Here is a 14,031-nt window from a genome sequence, read left to right as displayed (position 1 = left end):
ATTAATGTATGGGGTCTGTGAAGACAGTCTGGCAGCATTAGAGGCACAGAAACCTGCTGAACACCTTTCTGTAAACTTAGCCAGGAAACCCTGAGTTCTAGTCCCGCCTTAGGCATGAAGCCAACTGGGTAACCTTGGGCCAGTCACTCTCAACCCTAGGAAGAAGGCCATGGCAAACCACTTCTGAAAAACCTTGCCAAGGAAAAAGGCAGGGACTAGTCCAAGCAGTCACCAGGAGTCAATACTGACTGAAAGACAGTTCCCCAAATTAAAAAATACAGAGAGCGCACACAGGTTATATATTTAAAAATACTGCACAGAGAAGCCTTAATCATATGTTTGACTTATGTCCCACTTCCTACTCCAGCAAGTAATCAAGGTGATTAACAAAACTGGGCACCCTATAAAGACCCTAATTTATTTCATTTCCAATAAACTTCTCCAACAGAATCCATTTTTAAACAGACCTATTATTACTCAAAGATAAGGGTCTTTTATGTGTACTGATTTCTGACATCAGGGATGAAACATACTGCTTAATTAGGCAATACAGCATTTCCCCTTAAAATAATAGTTTCTCATCCTGACAGTAGCGCTCGGAAGGAAATCAAGACAGGCTTGCCTAACTGAAGGCTCAGATGGTTTCTCTTAAATCATTGATCATGCAAGGCGATCAGCTTGTGTTCTAAAACTTAGGATTGGATTCAAGACAGACTTTTATTTGAAATTCTGGGTCTGTGTCCCTTCCCTTCCCTTCCCTTCCCATTTTCCCCTTTCCCAACTAGACTAGACTGTCTAGAGAATAGGCTATATTGCTTTAAAAGAATTTTAAAACCTTGCATGCAACACTGCCTGGCTGAACAGCTAACCTTTGCTTTTGGGGGATTTGAATAAGGTTTGGTAAGTTCTGTATTTCTAAATTTAGGACAATAAGATCCAAATCACATTCCTTTTTATTTTGCATACTGCTGGACTCAAGGGAAAGGTCCTTGGCAGAAGGACTTAGCACTTCCGAGATGAAAAGACTAGGGTTCAAGATTCAACTTGAGTGGCGTTTTTTTTTTAATTGTGGAGCCTTCAAAGGGCTCAGTCAAAAGAGCAAAGTCACCCTCTCTTCCAACTTCTAAACAAAAAATCTGGGTTAATCTTGGAAGGGCTGCAAAAATAAGGGACTATATAGCCTGTACAGTGAAAGATAATTTCATAAATAGATCTGAATGCAAATCTTGAGAGTTGCCAACATACTGTGACTTGGTGTTTGCTTTCTGCTGAATAAGCAGGGAGTAGTGCAGAGACTGTAGAACCATTTCCAAAGTGAGCAAGCACAGAGTTAATAGGAGTTCAGCAACAGAGTTCAAGGAGGATGTTCCTAACAAATGCTCCGTTTACTATAACTGAGTATATATGGCTAACTTGAGAGCCTGAAAAGGGAACAAAAAGGTGCACTTTTTTTTTGGAAGATAAATGTATGTAATGAATTGTTACCACAACATGGTACTTGTGGGTACCTTAGAGGATGACTTTGGAAGCTTCTGCTAACAGAATGCAGCAGCACACCTGCTGATGAATGAGAAAGTCCAATGTTGTGGTCACTGCACTGGCTGCTTGTTTTCAGATCCATTTCAAACCACCATTTATGATGTATAAAGTCTTTAATTGCTTGGGTCCAGGATACCTTTAGAGCCATCTGCTCCAAGTAGAACCTGTATGTCCTGTGCATGGACGTCAGGAAGGGATGCTCCATATCTCTACCTCTTGAGAGCAAGGAAGTAGGCTCCTTCTGTAGCTGCCAAAGTCTTATGGAACAGCCTGGCATCCAGCGTTTGGATGGCACACTCTTAGCTTTAAGGAAAACAATGAAACCTATGTTTTTCCACTGTGCTTTGGGGGTTTAACATTTAATGTTTTCGCTGGTCTCTTTTAATTGTAGTTAATATTATGGCTACTTTTTAAAGTGAGATTTAATCTTTTTTATGCTTGTGTCTTTGGCCTGTTAACTGATTAAAGTATGAGCTCAGTGGTATGTTTATTAGGTAGATTCATATCAGGTTTGAAAATCACAGTATGCTTCTAACAGTTCCTCACAAAACTGGAGTAAGCTATCAACTGTAGTGCCAGTTCAGTCCTGGACGCAGTGTTCTTCATTTTCACTAATGACTTGGATGAAGAGGTGGTCAACTAAGGCTTTAGAGCAGAGACTGAGACTGATATGTTTAGCCTTGAGAAAAGAAGTGGGAGGAGATAAACATTGAAAATATACAAATCTATATGAACAAACTACCTGAATGTTGAAGAATCCTGCATAGTTTCTATTTTCTACATGCTATGCAGGAACAAGGTGAAACAAGGCTGGAGTTAAAATCACTGGAAGAAACATTAACAATCTCAGATATGCAGATGATACCACTTTGATGGCTGAAAGCGAAGAGGAACTGAGGAGCCTTATGATGAAGGTGAAAGAAGAAAGTGCAAAAGCTGGCTTGCAGCTAAACCTCAAAAAAACCAAGATTATGGCAACCAGCTTGATTGATAACTGGCAAATAGAGGGAGAAAATGTAAAAGCAGTGAAAGACTTTGTATTTCTAGGTGCAAAGATCACTGCAGATGCTGACTGCAGTCAGGAAATCAGAAGACGCTTAATCCTTGGGAGAAGAGCAATGGCAAATCTCGATAAAATAGTTAAGAGCAGAAACATCACACTGACAACAAAGGTCCGCATAGTTAAAGCAATGGTGTTCCCCATAATAACATATGGCTGTGAGAGCTGGACCATAAGGAAGGCTGAGAGAAGGAAGATAGATGCTTTTGAACTGTGGTGTTGGAGGAGAATTCTGAGAGTGCCTTGGACTGCAGGAAGATCAAACCAGTCCATCCTCCAGGAAATAAAGCCAGACTGCTCACTTGAGGGAATGATATTAAAGGCAAAACTGAAATATTTTGGCCACATAATGAGAAGACAGGACACCCTGGAGAAGATGCTGATGCTAAGGAGAGTGGAAGGCAAAAGGAAGAAGGGCCGACCAAGGGCAAGATGGATGGATGACATTCTAGAAGTGACGGACTCGTCCCTGGGGGAGCTGGGGGTGTTGACGACCAACAGGAAGCTCTGGCGTGGGCTGGTCCATGAAGTCACGAAGAGTCGGAAGTGACTAAACGAATAAACAACAAAATGCAGGAACAAATATTTAGAAGTCAATTTTAAGGATTTCTCAGGCACAGACTTAAAGTTATTATTCTAACATCGTTCTAATATTGGATTACTGTAACGTGTCATACCAATGACTACCTTTGAAAAATACATGGAAACAACTAGTGCAAAATGCAGCAGCTTGCACACCAATTCAACACAAGCCAATTCAACACAAGCCAATTCAACACAAGCCAATTCAACAACGTAACACTTCCTGTCAGGGTGCTGCACCAGCTTCCAGTAAGTTTCTGAGTACAATTCAAGATGCTAGTTTTAACCTTTGCTACCCTAATCCTCAAGAATATGAGGATTTGTCTGGCCCCCAATTTAGTCACCTGTCAAAAAGCAGTGAAAATACGGCTTTTCTGATAGGCCTAACATCTAGATTCTTCTTCCTATCTGATCAGAAAAGAGAATATTTAAAAAAAAAATTTAGTTGATGTTTATGGTGTTAATGACTTGATTTGTAAACACCCTGAGATATGTAACTCTTGACAGTATGGAAATACTGGAAATAAAACATTCAAAAAATAATAAAAATTTCCTTACAAAATTAAATGAATTGTTAATTGAAATTAACAGTTTCAATTTTTATATCTTTCTTGAGTTTCCACAATCATGAAGCATTAATTGTGACTAATCATGATAATCTGAACAAGGGCACATGGCTTTTTGTGTTGTTTCATTCATAGTTTTGTTTGACCCGGTCAGTTCCCTTCTATGCCTCTAACCAGCGCAGCCAAAAAAAAAGGCAACTAAATAGGATGGGGGGACGAACTGGGAATTTGTCAAAAGAGGCATAAATTTGGTCATCTGGAAGTCTGACTTCAGTTTGTTCACGGATAAAACAAATACATTCATTTCCTTAATTTGTGTGAGGTTTGAGCCCGCTGCTGACTCCAAAAATGAAACTTATCCGGAGTCAGAAGGGGAAACGAAACTTATCAGGGAGGACTTGGAGAATTAAAACCGAGAAGTGATTCAGCAGAGTGGGAGAAATTGCAGATGCTGATTGGACAAACTCCGGAGGTGTCATGGTCCCTGTTCCAATGTTCCTGGAAAACATCGTAACGGGTTCCCATGCCATGGTGCTGACATGAGTTGCTGTACGGGAAGGGGCTGCTCCTGTTCCTTGTACCAGGCTGTGATGCGAGGAGTGAAGAATGAAGAATGTATGTTTGGATTATCTTGCCTTGTCAAGAACATTTCCCGCAGACCGGCAGGAACTGTTAGGGGCACCTGCAGGGCATGGAATTGTGTTGACTTTGGGGGGAGGGACTGGGAGCCGTTTTGGGTTTTATTGGGAGACATCCCACACTTTTACTATTTTCAGCTTTGCTTGTGATCCTGCATGCTATTCATTATTAAATCAGATATCCATGAAAGCCTTGTGTGAGTCTGATAGTGATTTTGAATAGGCAATCATTACAGGAGGGGATTTGAAGCCTCCAATCAGTGCTTGAGAGAGGAGAGCAGAGAAGTGCATGAAAGAAAAAGAAGCCCAATTGGCTGCTAAAGGAAAATGGCACGAAAAGGAGCGAGTAAAAAGGCAGGCGCACCAAGAGCAAGCTGCCGGACACAATCGATCCGAGGTCACAGCACCTGCGGAAGAGTCCTTACCAGCGTCAGAAGCCTTGCCTGTAGCCAGTGTGGAACCAGAGCCAGCGCCTTCTGCCATCGCGGACCTGCTTTCTGCACAAGTCGCTCCAGTCGAGCCTCTCCTTGCTGTCCCTGCTAAGCACAGCCTCGTGTCCAGCTCCAAGCCTCGCCACATCGCTCCAGCATGATCCAGGTGTGCCTCCAGATCTCAGCCTTGCCTAGCTGCTCCAGTCCAGTCCAGCCTTTCCTCCAGAGCCAAGCCTTGCCTAGTTGCTTCAGTCCAGTCCAGCCTTGTCTCCAGATCCGAGCCTTGCCAAGACGTTCCAGCCCAGCCCAGTCTTGTCTCCATAACCAAGCCTTGCCTAGATACTCCAGCCCAGCCTTGTCTATCCTCTGTGTACCAGCCTGGTCCAACCTGCATGCCAGGGCGCAAATTGGAGTGTCCAGCCTTTCCTTTGCCACGCACTCTAGCTCCTTCAAGTCTTCAAGCTTCAATTAGAGGATTGGCTGAGTTCTGCCTTGCTGTCTTGCCATGGTCTGACCCTGCAGTGTTGCCTGAGTGTCCTTTGCAACCTGGGTGGACTTGATTGATTTACACGGTCTAATTTATTGCAAAGGCTTTTGCTACTGTAAATAGTTAATTCAATAAAGAACTTTATTAGTAATTCTGCCTGGCCGTCTCATAGTCGGAACAGGACAGATTGTCTCCGGCCAGAGGAAGCAGTCAGCATGGACAACGCCCAATCTGTGCAGCAAGTTGCCCTGCTAACTGCCCAACTAAACCAACTCCAGAATCAGCAACCTGCCGCCACCGCCACACCGTGGGAGTCAGTGTCCATGGATTTTATCACTGATTTTCCAGAGTCCAACAGAGCCACACCTATTCTAGTGGTAGTAGACACTATGACCAAGACGGCACATTTTATCGCTTGCCCAGGACTTCCTACTGCCCAAGAGACCACGCAAATATACATTCAAATTACTTTCTGCCTGCACGGCCTAGCCAAGCGAGCGATCTCAGATTGCAGTGCACAATTCACCACTAAATTTTGGAAGGCGCTTCTTTGAAATCTAGGAATGCAAGGAAATCTCTCATCTCATCATCCCCAATCAGATGGTGAGACTGAATGTGTTAATGCTATTTTAGAGCAATATTTAAGGTGCTACATGAATTATCAATACGACAATTGGTTCGGGCTATTGGCCTTGGCAAAGTTTGCCTACAATAATTCTTTATATTCATCCACCAAGACAACACCTTTTATGGCTATGTATGGGTTTCAGCCACGACTGTTTCCCTTGGAACCACCGCATTCTTTGGTCCCTGCCTCTGATCATTTCTTGGAAGAACTCCAAGCCTGTCATCAGGTACTTCGAGATCAAATGGATCATGCCAAGGACAACTATAAACATTTTGCTGACCGCCATCGGAAGGAGGGCCATCAATTGGCAGTGAGGGACTATCTCTGGTTATCTACTAAACACCTGCCTTCAGCATGCCCTTCCAAGAAATTAGACCACAAGTTTGTTGGGCCGTTTCCTATTGAGGTGATCTGCCTCAGTTTTACTGAAGCACGTGAAGATCCATCCGGTATTCCATCGATCCTTGCTAGTTCCATCTGCACCTCCGAGCCTGCTGAGATCATCTAGACCTGCCCCACCTCCTATTAGTATCAATGGAGAACCAGAATATGAAGTCTCCAGAATCCTTGATTCTTGCAAAAGACATGGAAAGCTCCAGTACCTCATCAAATGGAAAGGTTATGGGCCTGAAGAAAATTCTTGGGAGGTGGCTTCAGATATTCATGCTCTGAGCAAAGTCCGACAGTTCCACTTATGTTACCCTCTAAAACCAGGGCTGAAAGGGGGGTCCTGGGAGGGGGATAGTGTGAGGTTTGAGCCTGCTTCTGACTCTGAAAACGAAACTTATCTGGAGTCAGAAGGGGAAAACGAAACTTGTCAAGAAGGACTTGGAAAATTAAAACCAAGAAGTGATTCAGCAGAGCGGAAGAAATCGCAGACGCTGATTGGACAAACTCTGGAGGGAGATTTGGAGCCTCCAATCAGTGCTTGAGAGAGGAGAGCAGAGAAGTGCACGAAAGAAAAAGAAGCCCAATTGGCTGCTAAAGGAAAATGGCATGAAAAGGGGCAAATAAAAGGCAGGTGCGCCAAGAGCAAGCTGCCGGACACAACCGATCCTTCGAGGTCACAGCACCTGCGGAAGAGTCCTTACCAGAATCAGAAGCCTTGCCTGTAGCCAGTGTGGAACCAGAACCAGTGCCTTCTGCCATCGCGGACCTGCTTTCTGCACAAGTCGCTCCAGTCGAGCCTCTCCTTGCTGTCCCTGCTAAGCACAGCCTCGCATCCAGCTCCAAGCCTCGCCACATTGCTCCAGCGTGATCCAGGTGTGCCTCCAGATCTGAGCCTTGCCTAGGCTCTCCAGCCCAGCCCAGCCCAGTCTCCATAACCAAGCCTTGCCTAGATATTCCAGCCCAGCCTTGTCTAGCCTCTGTGTATCAGCCTGGTCCAACCTGCATGCCAGGGGGCAAATCTGAGTGTCCAGCCTTTCCTTTGCCATGCACTTTAGCTCCTTCAAAGTCTTGCTTTAATTAGAGGATTGGCCGAGTTCTGCCTCACTGTCTTGCCATGGTCTGACCCTGCAGTGTTGCCTGAGTGTCCTTTGCAACCTGGGTGGACTTGATTGATTTACATGGTCTAATCTATTGCAAAGACTTTTGCTGTTGTAAATAGTTAACTCAATAAACAATTTTATTAGTAATTCTGCCTGGCCATCTCATAGTCTGAACAGGACAATTTGTAAGTATTTTAATAAAGTATACAGATTTAGCAACACAATATTTGATATTTTAAAAACAAAATTTAAGATCTATAAAGATCCACATTTACTTTCAAAATATTTACCTATCTACCCACAGCTATTCCAGCCTTGTCCAAACATCTGACATGTTCCCATTACTGTCCCTCCCCACGTGGGCAGGTGTAATACACAACCTGTTTTGACTTGTATATTTACTGCTAGAGTACTCTTATAGTAGGAAACATGATTTAAAAACAAATTTGCAGAGGAACACTCCAGAAAGGTGGTTCCTGAAAACATACCTGCTGCCTGAGGTTGGATAAAGTTCCCTACTCCAGTCAAGTTAACAACAGCAGTTTGCTGAGCAGATAAAGGTTGATCTTGGTTTGGGGGGGCTTCTTCAGAATCCTGGCAAAAAAAGTTGATATATCAAAACACATTTATCATCTGTATATTTACTGTATTTATTGTCCCTTAGAAAGAAGTACTTTTCAAAGCATTTCTTAGTTTGATACATAAATAATGACTTCCTCCTGAAAACAAGGTTTTGTATATGAGAAGACAGTTTCAGCAATACTTCCTAGTGATTTTACCACTTTACAGCAGAAATGTTATTGTATTAACTCTTATGGAAGCCACAGTTAAGTATATACACCATGAGTTCTTATAGCTATTTCATAAACATACCTCAAACAGAAGCTGTTTACCTATAACTGTAGTTCAATTTGCCATCTGTGTATTCACACCTATGAGGCTGCACCAACACAGAACACAATTCTAGAAGGTCCTAAAGCTGAGCCTTAGTGAGAAATAACTTGCCTGCCATACATGCCTAGAATTGAACTGAAACAGGTCCAGATAATTCATTTCCTCCAGGGTCCTCTAGAGCTGGAGCCCACCCACCCTTTCTAGCACCTTCCCCTGAAAAGAGAGATTGGAGAGTGAATGGAAATATCCAAGATGGTTGGGTAGAATGATGGTCTCTTAGGAAGTGGGCATACCACAGCCTCCTTCAAGGCTAAGAGGACCACCCTCTCCATCACAAAAGCGGACACCACTATGTGGGCCCAACCACAGGTCACCTGCTGGGTGTCAGAGGTTTGCCCCAGAAGCCATAAAATCACTTCTGGGACTTCTCCTCTGTCAAGGGTTGTAAAAGAGGGAGTGGGGTTCACTAATTACTGCTTGGGAAACCAGAGACATCACTGAATGACACAGCGAGCAGGAACCGGGCTGTTGTGGCTAGCGCCTTATCAGAAAACAGACACCAAAGAATGCAGCTGGAAGTTACGTTATAAAACCAAAACAGTTGTAAATATTCAATTTCAAAGAGAGGCGGGAGGACAGGGCAAGAAAAGGAGGGAACTGGGGAATCTTATTCACTTGAGTCTTTGCACGGATAGGGGACTGTACCTTAAAATAAAGAGAATCTTTACTGAAACCTAAAGGGCTTCCAGAGAGATTTCTTGCCATTAGGATAACTGAACCCACGATCCTCACACTGGTTGGCCTTAAACCATCCACGAAGGACCGGGATGGAACAAACTGGTGGCTGAGCTCACACACTAAGGAACCCCATCCACTTCTTTAGGAGTCACAAAACCAAACTAATTAACCTAATAAGCACCTGCCTTGGGCACCTCAACTGGACCTGTCCAGTCAAATCCAACTCTGACTGGAATGGAGCAACTTTATCTGCCGAATAGCAGGAATATTCCTCACAGTAACAATGCAGATGGTCCTGTGAGCCATTTTTCCCCATCAGGGACAGGGTTACTTTAAACAGAGCTGGTAGGCAGCCATCAGCAGATGCAATAAGGGCAAAGAAATAATGTCATTTCGCCATCCTTATCACTACAGCGTAATCCCTAATGTAGGTTCTTACTCATGTTTGGTCAGATTCACTCTTCGCCTTCCCCCAACGGCATACTAGACGTTTGTTCTGGTGCTTCATCTCCTGGACTTCCTCATAAAGACAAGGTAAATTCTGGTATTGGTGCAAAGGGAGAGGCTACGTAGGGCAATACAGTCTAAAGCTTCTGTCATTCACTCATTCCATGCTGTGACCAAGCTCAGCTGGACTGCCCACTTGATCTCTCAGGTGCTTGGGGTGGGCTGATCTAACAGGCCCTATCCACCTGTGAGGTGGGGTGAAATCAGCAAGCCAAAAAACGATCTGAGTTATCCAACTGTGGCAACAGACTAATGACAATGTCCTCCAGAACTCAATCACATCACAACTGCCCCGAGACAAAAACAACATACTCCTGCCTATTTCCCCCACAACAATAACCTTGTGAGGTGGGTTGGGCTGAAAGACAGTGACAGGCCCAAAGTCACCCAGCCAGCTTTTATTCCTAGGGGAGACCTAGAACTCAGTCTCCGGGTTTCTAGGCCAGCACCTTAACCACAACACCAAACTATCTCTCTAATCTTAAAGAAGATTTTTAAAAAAATTAAAAGTACAAGCCAAAAATACAAACTAAGAAAAAAAAAGGAAAAAAAAATCTATCTTAAATTTTATACTTAGCAATAGTCACTGGTTTATCAATGAATTTACTACTAAAATATGAACAATACAAGGTATCACTGTAGGATATCACAGAATCTCTGCCATTCTGCCATAGTAACACATATTACTGCATCCTTTGATTAGTAAAGAAGATTGCCTTTTCCAAAACAGATAAATCACGTATTTCCAACAACCATTCCTTGACATCTGGAATAATATCACTTTTCCAATTTCTTAATACAATTCTTTTTGCCACCCCTCCCAAACTCAATATAACCACAATTCCTGATAAATAGTCAAATTCCAAAGTTTTGATCTATAATTAAATACTGACCAATATGTGGCAAATGTACAGGTATTTTGCCCTACCAGTAGCTGCATTTGGCAAGGGTACGACTAAAGCTGATTACTTAGTAAAAGTCTCAACTGAGCGAAGCCATGATGATCAGTGAGATATTATTTATTTATTTATTCATTCATTCAATTTATATAGCCACTCATCTCGATGACAACCCTGGGCTGCAAATAATAAAAACAAAACAAACAAATGATAAAAAATGAAAATACACAGCAGCCAAAAAACAAACCATCATCCACATAGCCAGGAGACAGATCCCTCAAACACTCAGGGCCCCAAGCCTGAGCACAGAGTCAAGTCTTTAGGGCCTTACAAAAGGCAAGCCTGGTCGGGGCCGACCTAATCCTGGAGGGAGAATGTTCCAAAGAGTGGGCACTATGGCAGAAAAAGCTTGTCTTCTGGGCCCCACCAGTCTGCATTTCTTAGTCAACAGGACCTGGAGCATGTCCATCCTGCAGGACTGGATGGGACAGGTAGAAATGACCAAGAAGAGATGGTCCCTTAAGTAACCCAGCCCCAAGCCATTAAGGGCTTTAAAGGTGACAACCAACACTTTGAATTGCACCTGGAAGCACAATGACAACCATCACAGCTCATGAAGTAGTGGTGTAACACATGAGGAACAACTGGCGCCATTAACTACCCGTGCCGCTGCATTCTGCACCAACTCAAGTTTCTGAATGCTCTTCAAGGTCAGTCCCATATACAGCATGTTGCATTAGTCCAGACGGGAAGTCGCATGGCCATCCATGAGCAGGGCCCCCCCTACAGGAAGGGGCACAATTGATGCACAGCCCTCAAGTGTGTAAAGACCCTCCTAGCCACAGCTGCCATCTGCTCTTCAAGCAGGAGCCACAAGTCCAGGACCACCAAGTCTGTCTGAGGCAGAGCCACCCCATCCAGAATCAAAAATGGGAGGTCCCTGGCACAGGAGGTCCAGACACCCAAAGCCACCCATTCTTGCTTGGGTTGAGTTGAAGCCTGTTGTGCCCCATCCAGGCCCACACAGCCTCCAGGCACTGGGACAGGACTTCCACAGCATCACTCAAGATGGCCTGGGGTGAGAGATAAAGCTGAGTATCATCAGCATACTCATGATACCTCACCCGAAATTGTCAGATGACCTCACTCAGCAGCTTTAATTAATGTTAAACAGGAGGGGAGAGAGAACCAAGCCCTGCAGCACCCCACATAGTAGAGGATGTGGGCCAGATCTCTCCCTGCAATCAACACCAACTGGAACTGGCCCCAGAGGAAGGAGGAGAACCTGCAAAATACAGTGCCATCCACCCCCAACACCCAGAGCCGGTCCGGAAGGATACCATAATCAGTGGTATCAAAAGCCGCTGAGAGGTCAAGAGGAGCCAGGATAGATGCACTACCCCCATCCTGCTCCCACCAGAAGTCAGCCAAGAGCTTGATCAATGCCATCTCATACCCTGGCCTGAAACCTGATTAAAAGGGGTCCAGATAATCTGTTTCTTCCAGAAGAAAGTTGCAGTGAAGTTGCAATACAACCATCTTCTCTACAACCTACCCTAAAAAGGGAAGATTGGAAACTGGACAGAAGTTGTCTAGACAAGATGGGTTGAGTGTTGGCCCCTTAAGAAGGGAGCAGATCACTGCTCCTTAAGAGCTAGTGGGACTATCCCCGCCCCCAAGGAGGAATTAACCCCCACCCAAACCCAATCACATGTCCTGTCCTGGGCAGCCTTAACCAGCAAGGAGGGGCATGGATCTAACACAAGGGCCACCAAACTGACAGCTACAAGAACCCTGTCCACTTCCCTCAGGTCCAACAAGATCAAACTCCTCCCAAGCAACCATGCAAGACCCAGACCCCATGGCCTCCACTGGCCCTGCTTCAAGGCCTCAGTCCAACATAGAATGAATCCAAGTGATTTTATCCATCAGGTGCCTAGCATTATACAACCTTCTGCTGATTACTATGTCATGGCACCTTGCCATTACAGTATCTTTCTCAGTTGCTCCAGTTGTGGTTTTGCTGCTCCCCACCCTTCCCACATTAGCTACTTGAGATTTTTGCCTTTTGCCAGAAAAGCAGAGAGAGAGACAAATGGCAACAAAAGCAAGGAGGTGGCTGGCTGACATTTTTGTGCTTCCCATTGGCTAGTTCTTCAGCAAAGGATTGTTACCTTGTCGTGGTGCTGGAGCTTGAGCACCTCAATGATGCCATGAGCTAAACCGTGAAGGGCCACCCAAGACGGGAAGATCAAGACAGAGAGGTCAGACTAAATGCGATCCCTGGGGAAGGTAATGGCAACCCACCCCAGTATTCTTGCCGTGAAAACTAAATGGATCAGTACAACCAGAGATATGTCGGTATACCATCGGAAGATGAGACCCCCAGGTCGGAAGGTGGTCAAAATGCTACTGGGGAGGAACAGAGGATGAGTTCAACTAGCCCCAGACGTGATGACGCAGCTAGCTCAAAGCCGAAAGGACGGCTAGCGGCCGACGGTGCTGGTGGTGAACGGCGAATCCAATGTTCTAAGGATCAACACACCATTGGAACCTGGAATGTAAGATCTATGAGCCAGGGCAAATTGGATGTGGTTATTGGTGAGATGTCAAGATTAAAGATAGACATTTTGGGCGTCAGTGAACTGAAATGGACTGGAATGGGCCACTTCACATCAAATGACCACCAGATCTACCACTGTGGACAAGAGGACCACAGAAGAAATGGAGTAGCCTTCATAATTAATAGTAAAGTGGCTAAAGCAGTGCTTGGATACAATCCAAAAAATGATAGAATGATCTCAGTTCGAATTCAGGGCAAGCCATCTAACATCACAGTGATCCAAATATACGCCCCAACCACAAATGCTGAAGAAGCTGAAGTAGAGCAGTTCTATGAGGATCTGCAGCACCTACTGGACAACACGCCTAAAAGAGACGTTATTTTCATCACAGGAGACTGGAATGCTAAGGTGGGCAGTCAAATGACACCTGGAATTACAGGTAAGTATGGCCTGGGAGAACAAAATGAAGCAGGACACAGGCTGATAGAATTTTGCCAAGACAATTCACTCTGCATAACAAACACTCTCTTCCAACAACCTAAGAGACGGCTTTATACATGGACTTCACCAGATGGACAACACCGAAATCAGATTGACTACATCCTTTGCAGACAAAGGTGGCGGACATCTATACAGTCGGTAAAAACAAGACCTGGAGCTGACTGTAGTTCAGATCACGAACTTCTTCTTGCACAATTTAGGATCAGACTAAAGAGATTAGGGAAGACCCACAGATCAGCTAGATATGAGCTCACTAATATTCCTAAGGAATATGCAGTGGAGGTGAAGAATAGATTTAAGGGACTGGACTTAGTAGATAGGGTCCCGGAAGAACTCCGGACAGAAGCTCGCAGCATTGTTCAGGAGGCGGCAACAAAATACATCCCAAAGAAAGAGAAAACCAAGAAGGCAAAATGGCTGTCTGCTGAGACACTAGAAGTAGCCCAAGAAAGAAGGAAAGCAAAAGGCAACAGTGATAGGGGGAGATATGCCCAATTAAATGCAAAA

The 14,031-nt window shown here is 44.5% G+C and overlaps 1 protein-coding gene across 12 annotated transcripts in view; it reads right to left on the bottom strand.

The window, feature by feature from the left end:
* The window catches only part of SUPT20H (SPT20 homolog, SAGA complex component), a 45,283-nt gene that overhangs the window by 909 nt on the left and 30,343 nt on the right, over positions 1 to 14,031 (bottom strand). For 11 of the 12 annotated variants that reach the window (XM_063294550.1, XM_063294553.1, XM_063294558.1 and 8 more), the window contains one exon: positions 7,910 to 8,015. In XM_063294550.1, the coding sequence (XP_063150620.1) occupies positions 7,910 to 8,015 (106 nt within the window). Of the gene's footprint in view, positions 1 to 7,909; positions 8,016 to 11,329; positions 11,533 to 14,031 lie in introns of those variants that run through there. The other variant, XM_063294557.1, reaches the window with a different exon arrangement.

The sequence above is a fragment of the Candoia aspera genome, chromosome 2 (genome assembly GCF_035149785.1).
Source record: "Candoia aspera isolate rCanAsp1 chromosome 2, rCanAsp1.hap2, whole genome shotgun sequence".
Taxonomy (NCBI): Eukaryota; Metazoa; Chordata; class Lepidosauria; order Squamata; family Boidae; genus Candoia; species Candoia aspera.
Note: the sequence above shows the minus strand (reverse complement) of the source record. Positions and strands in the feature narration are given on the sequence as shown.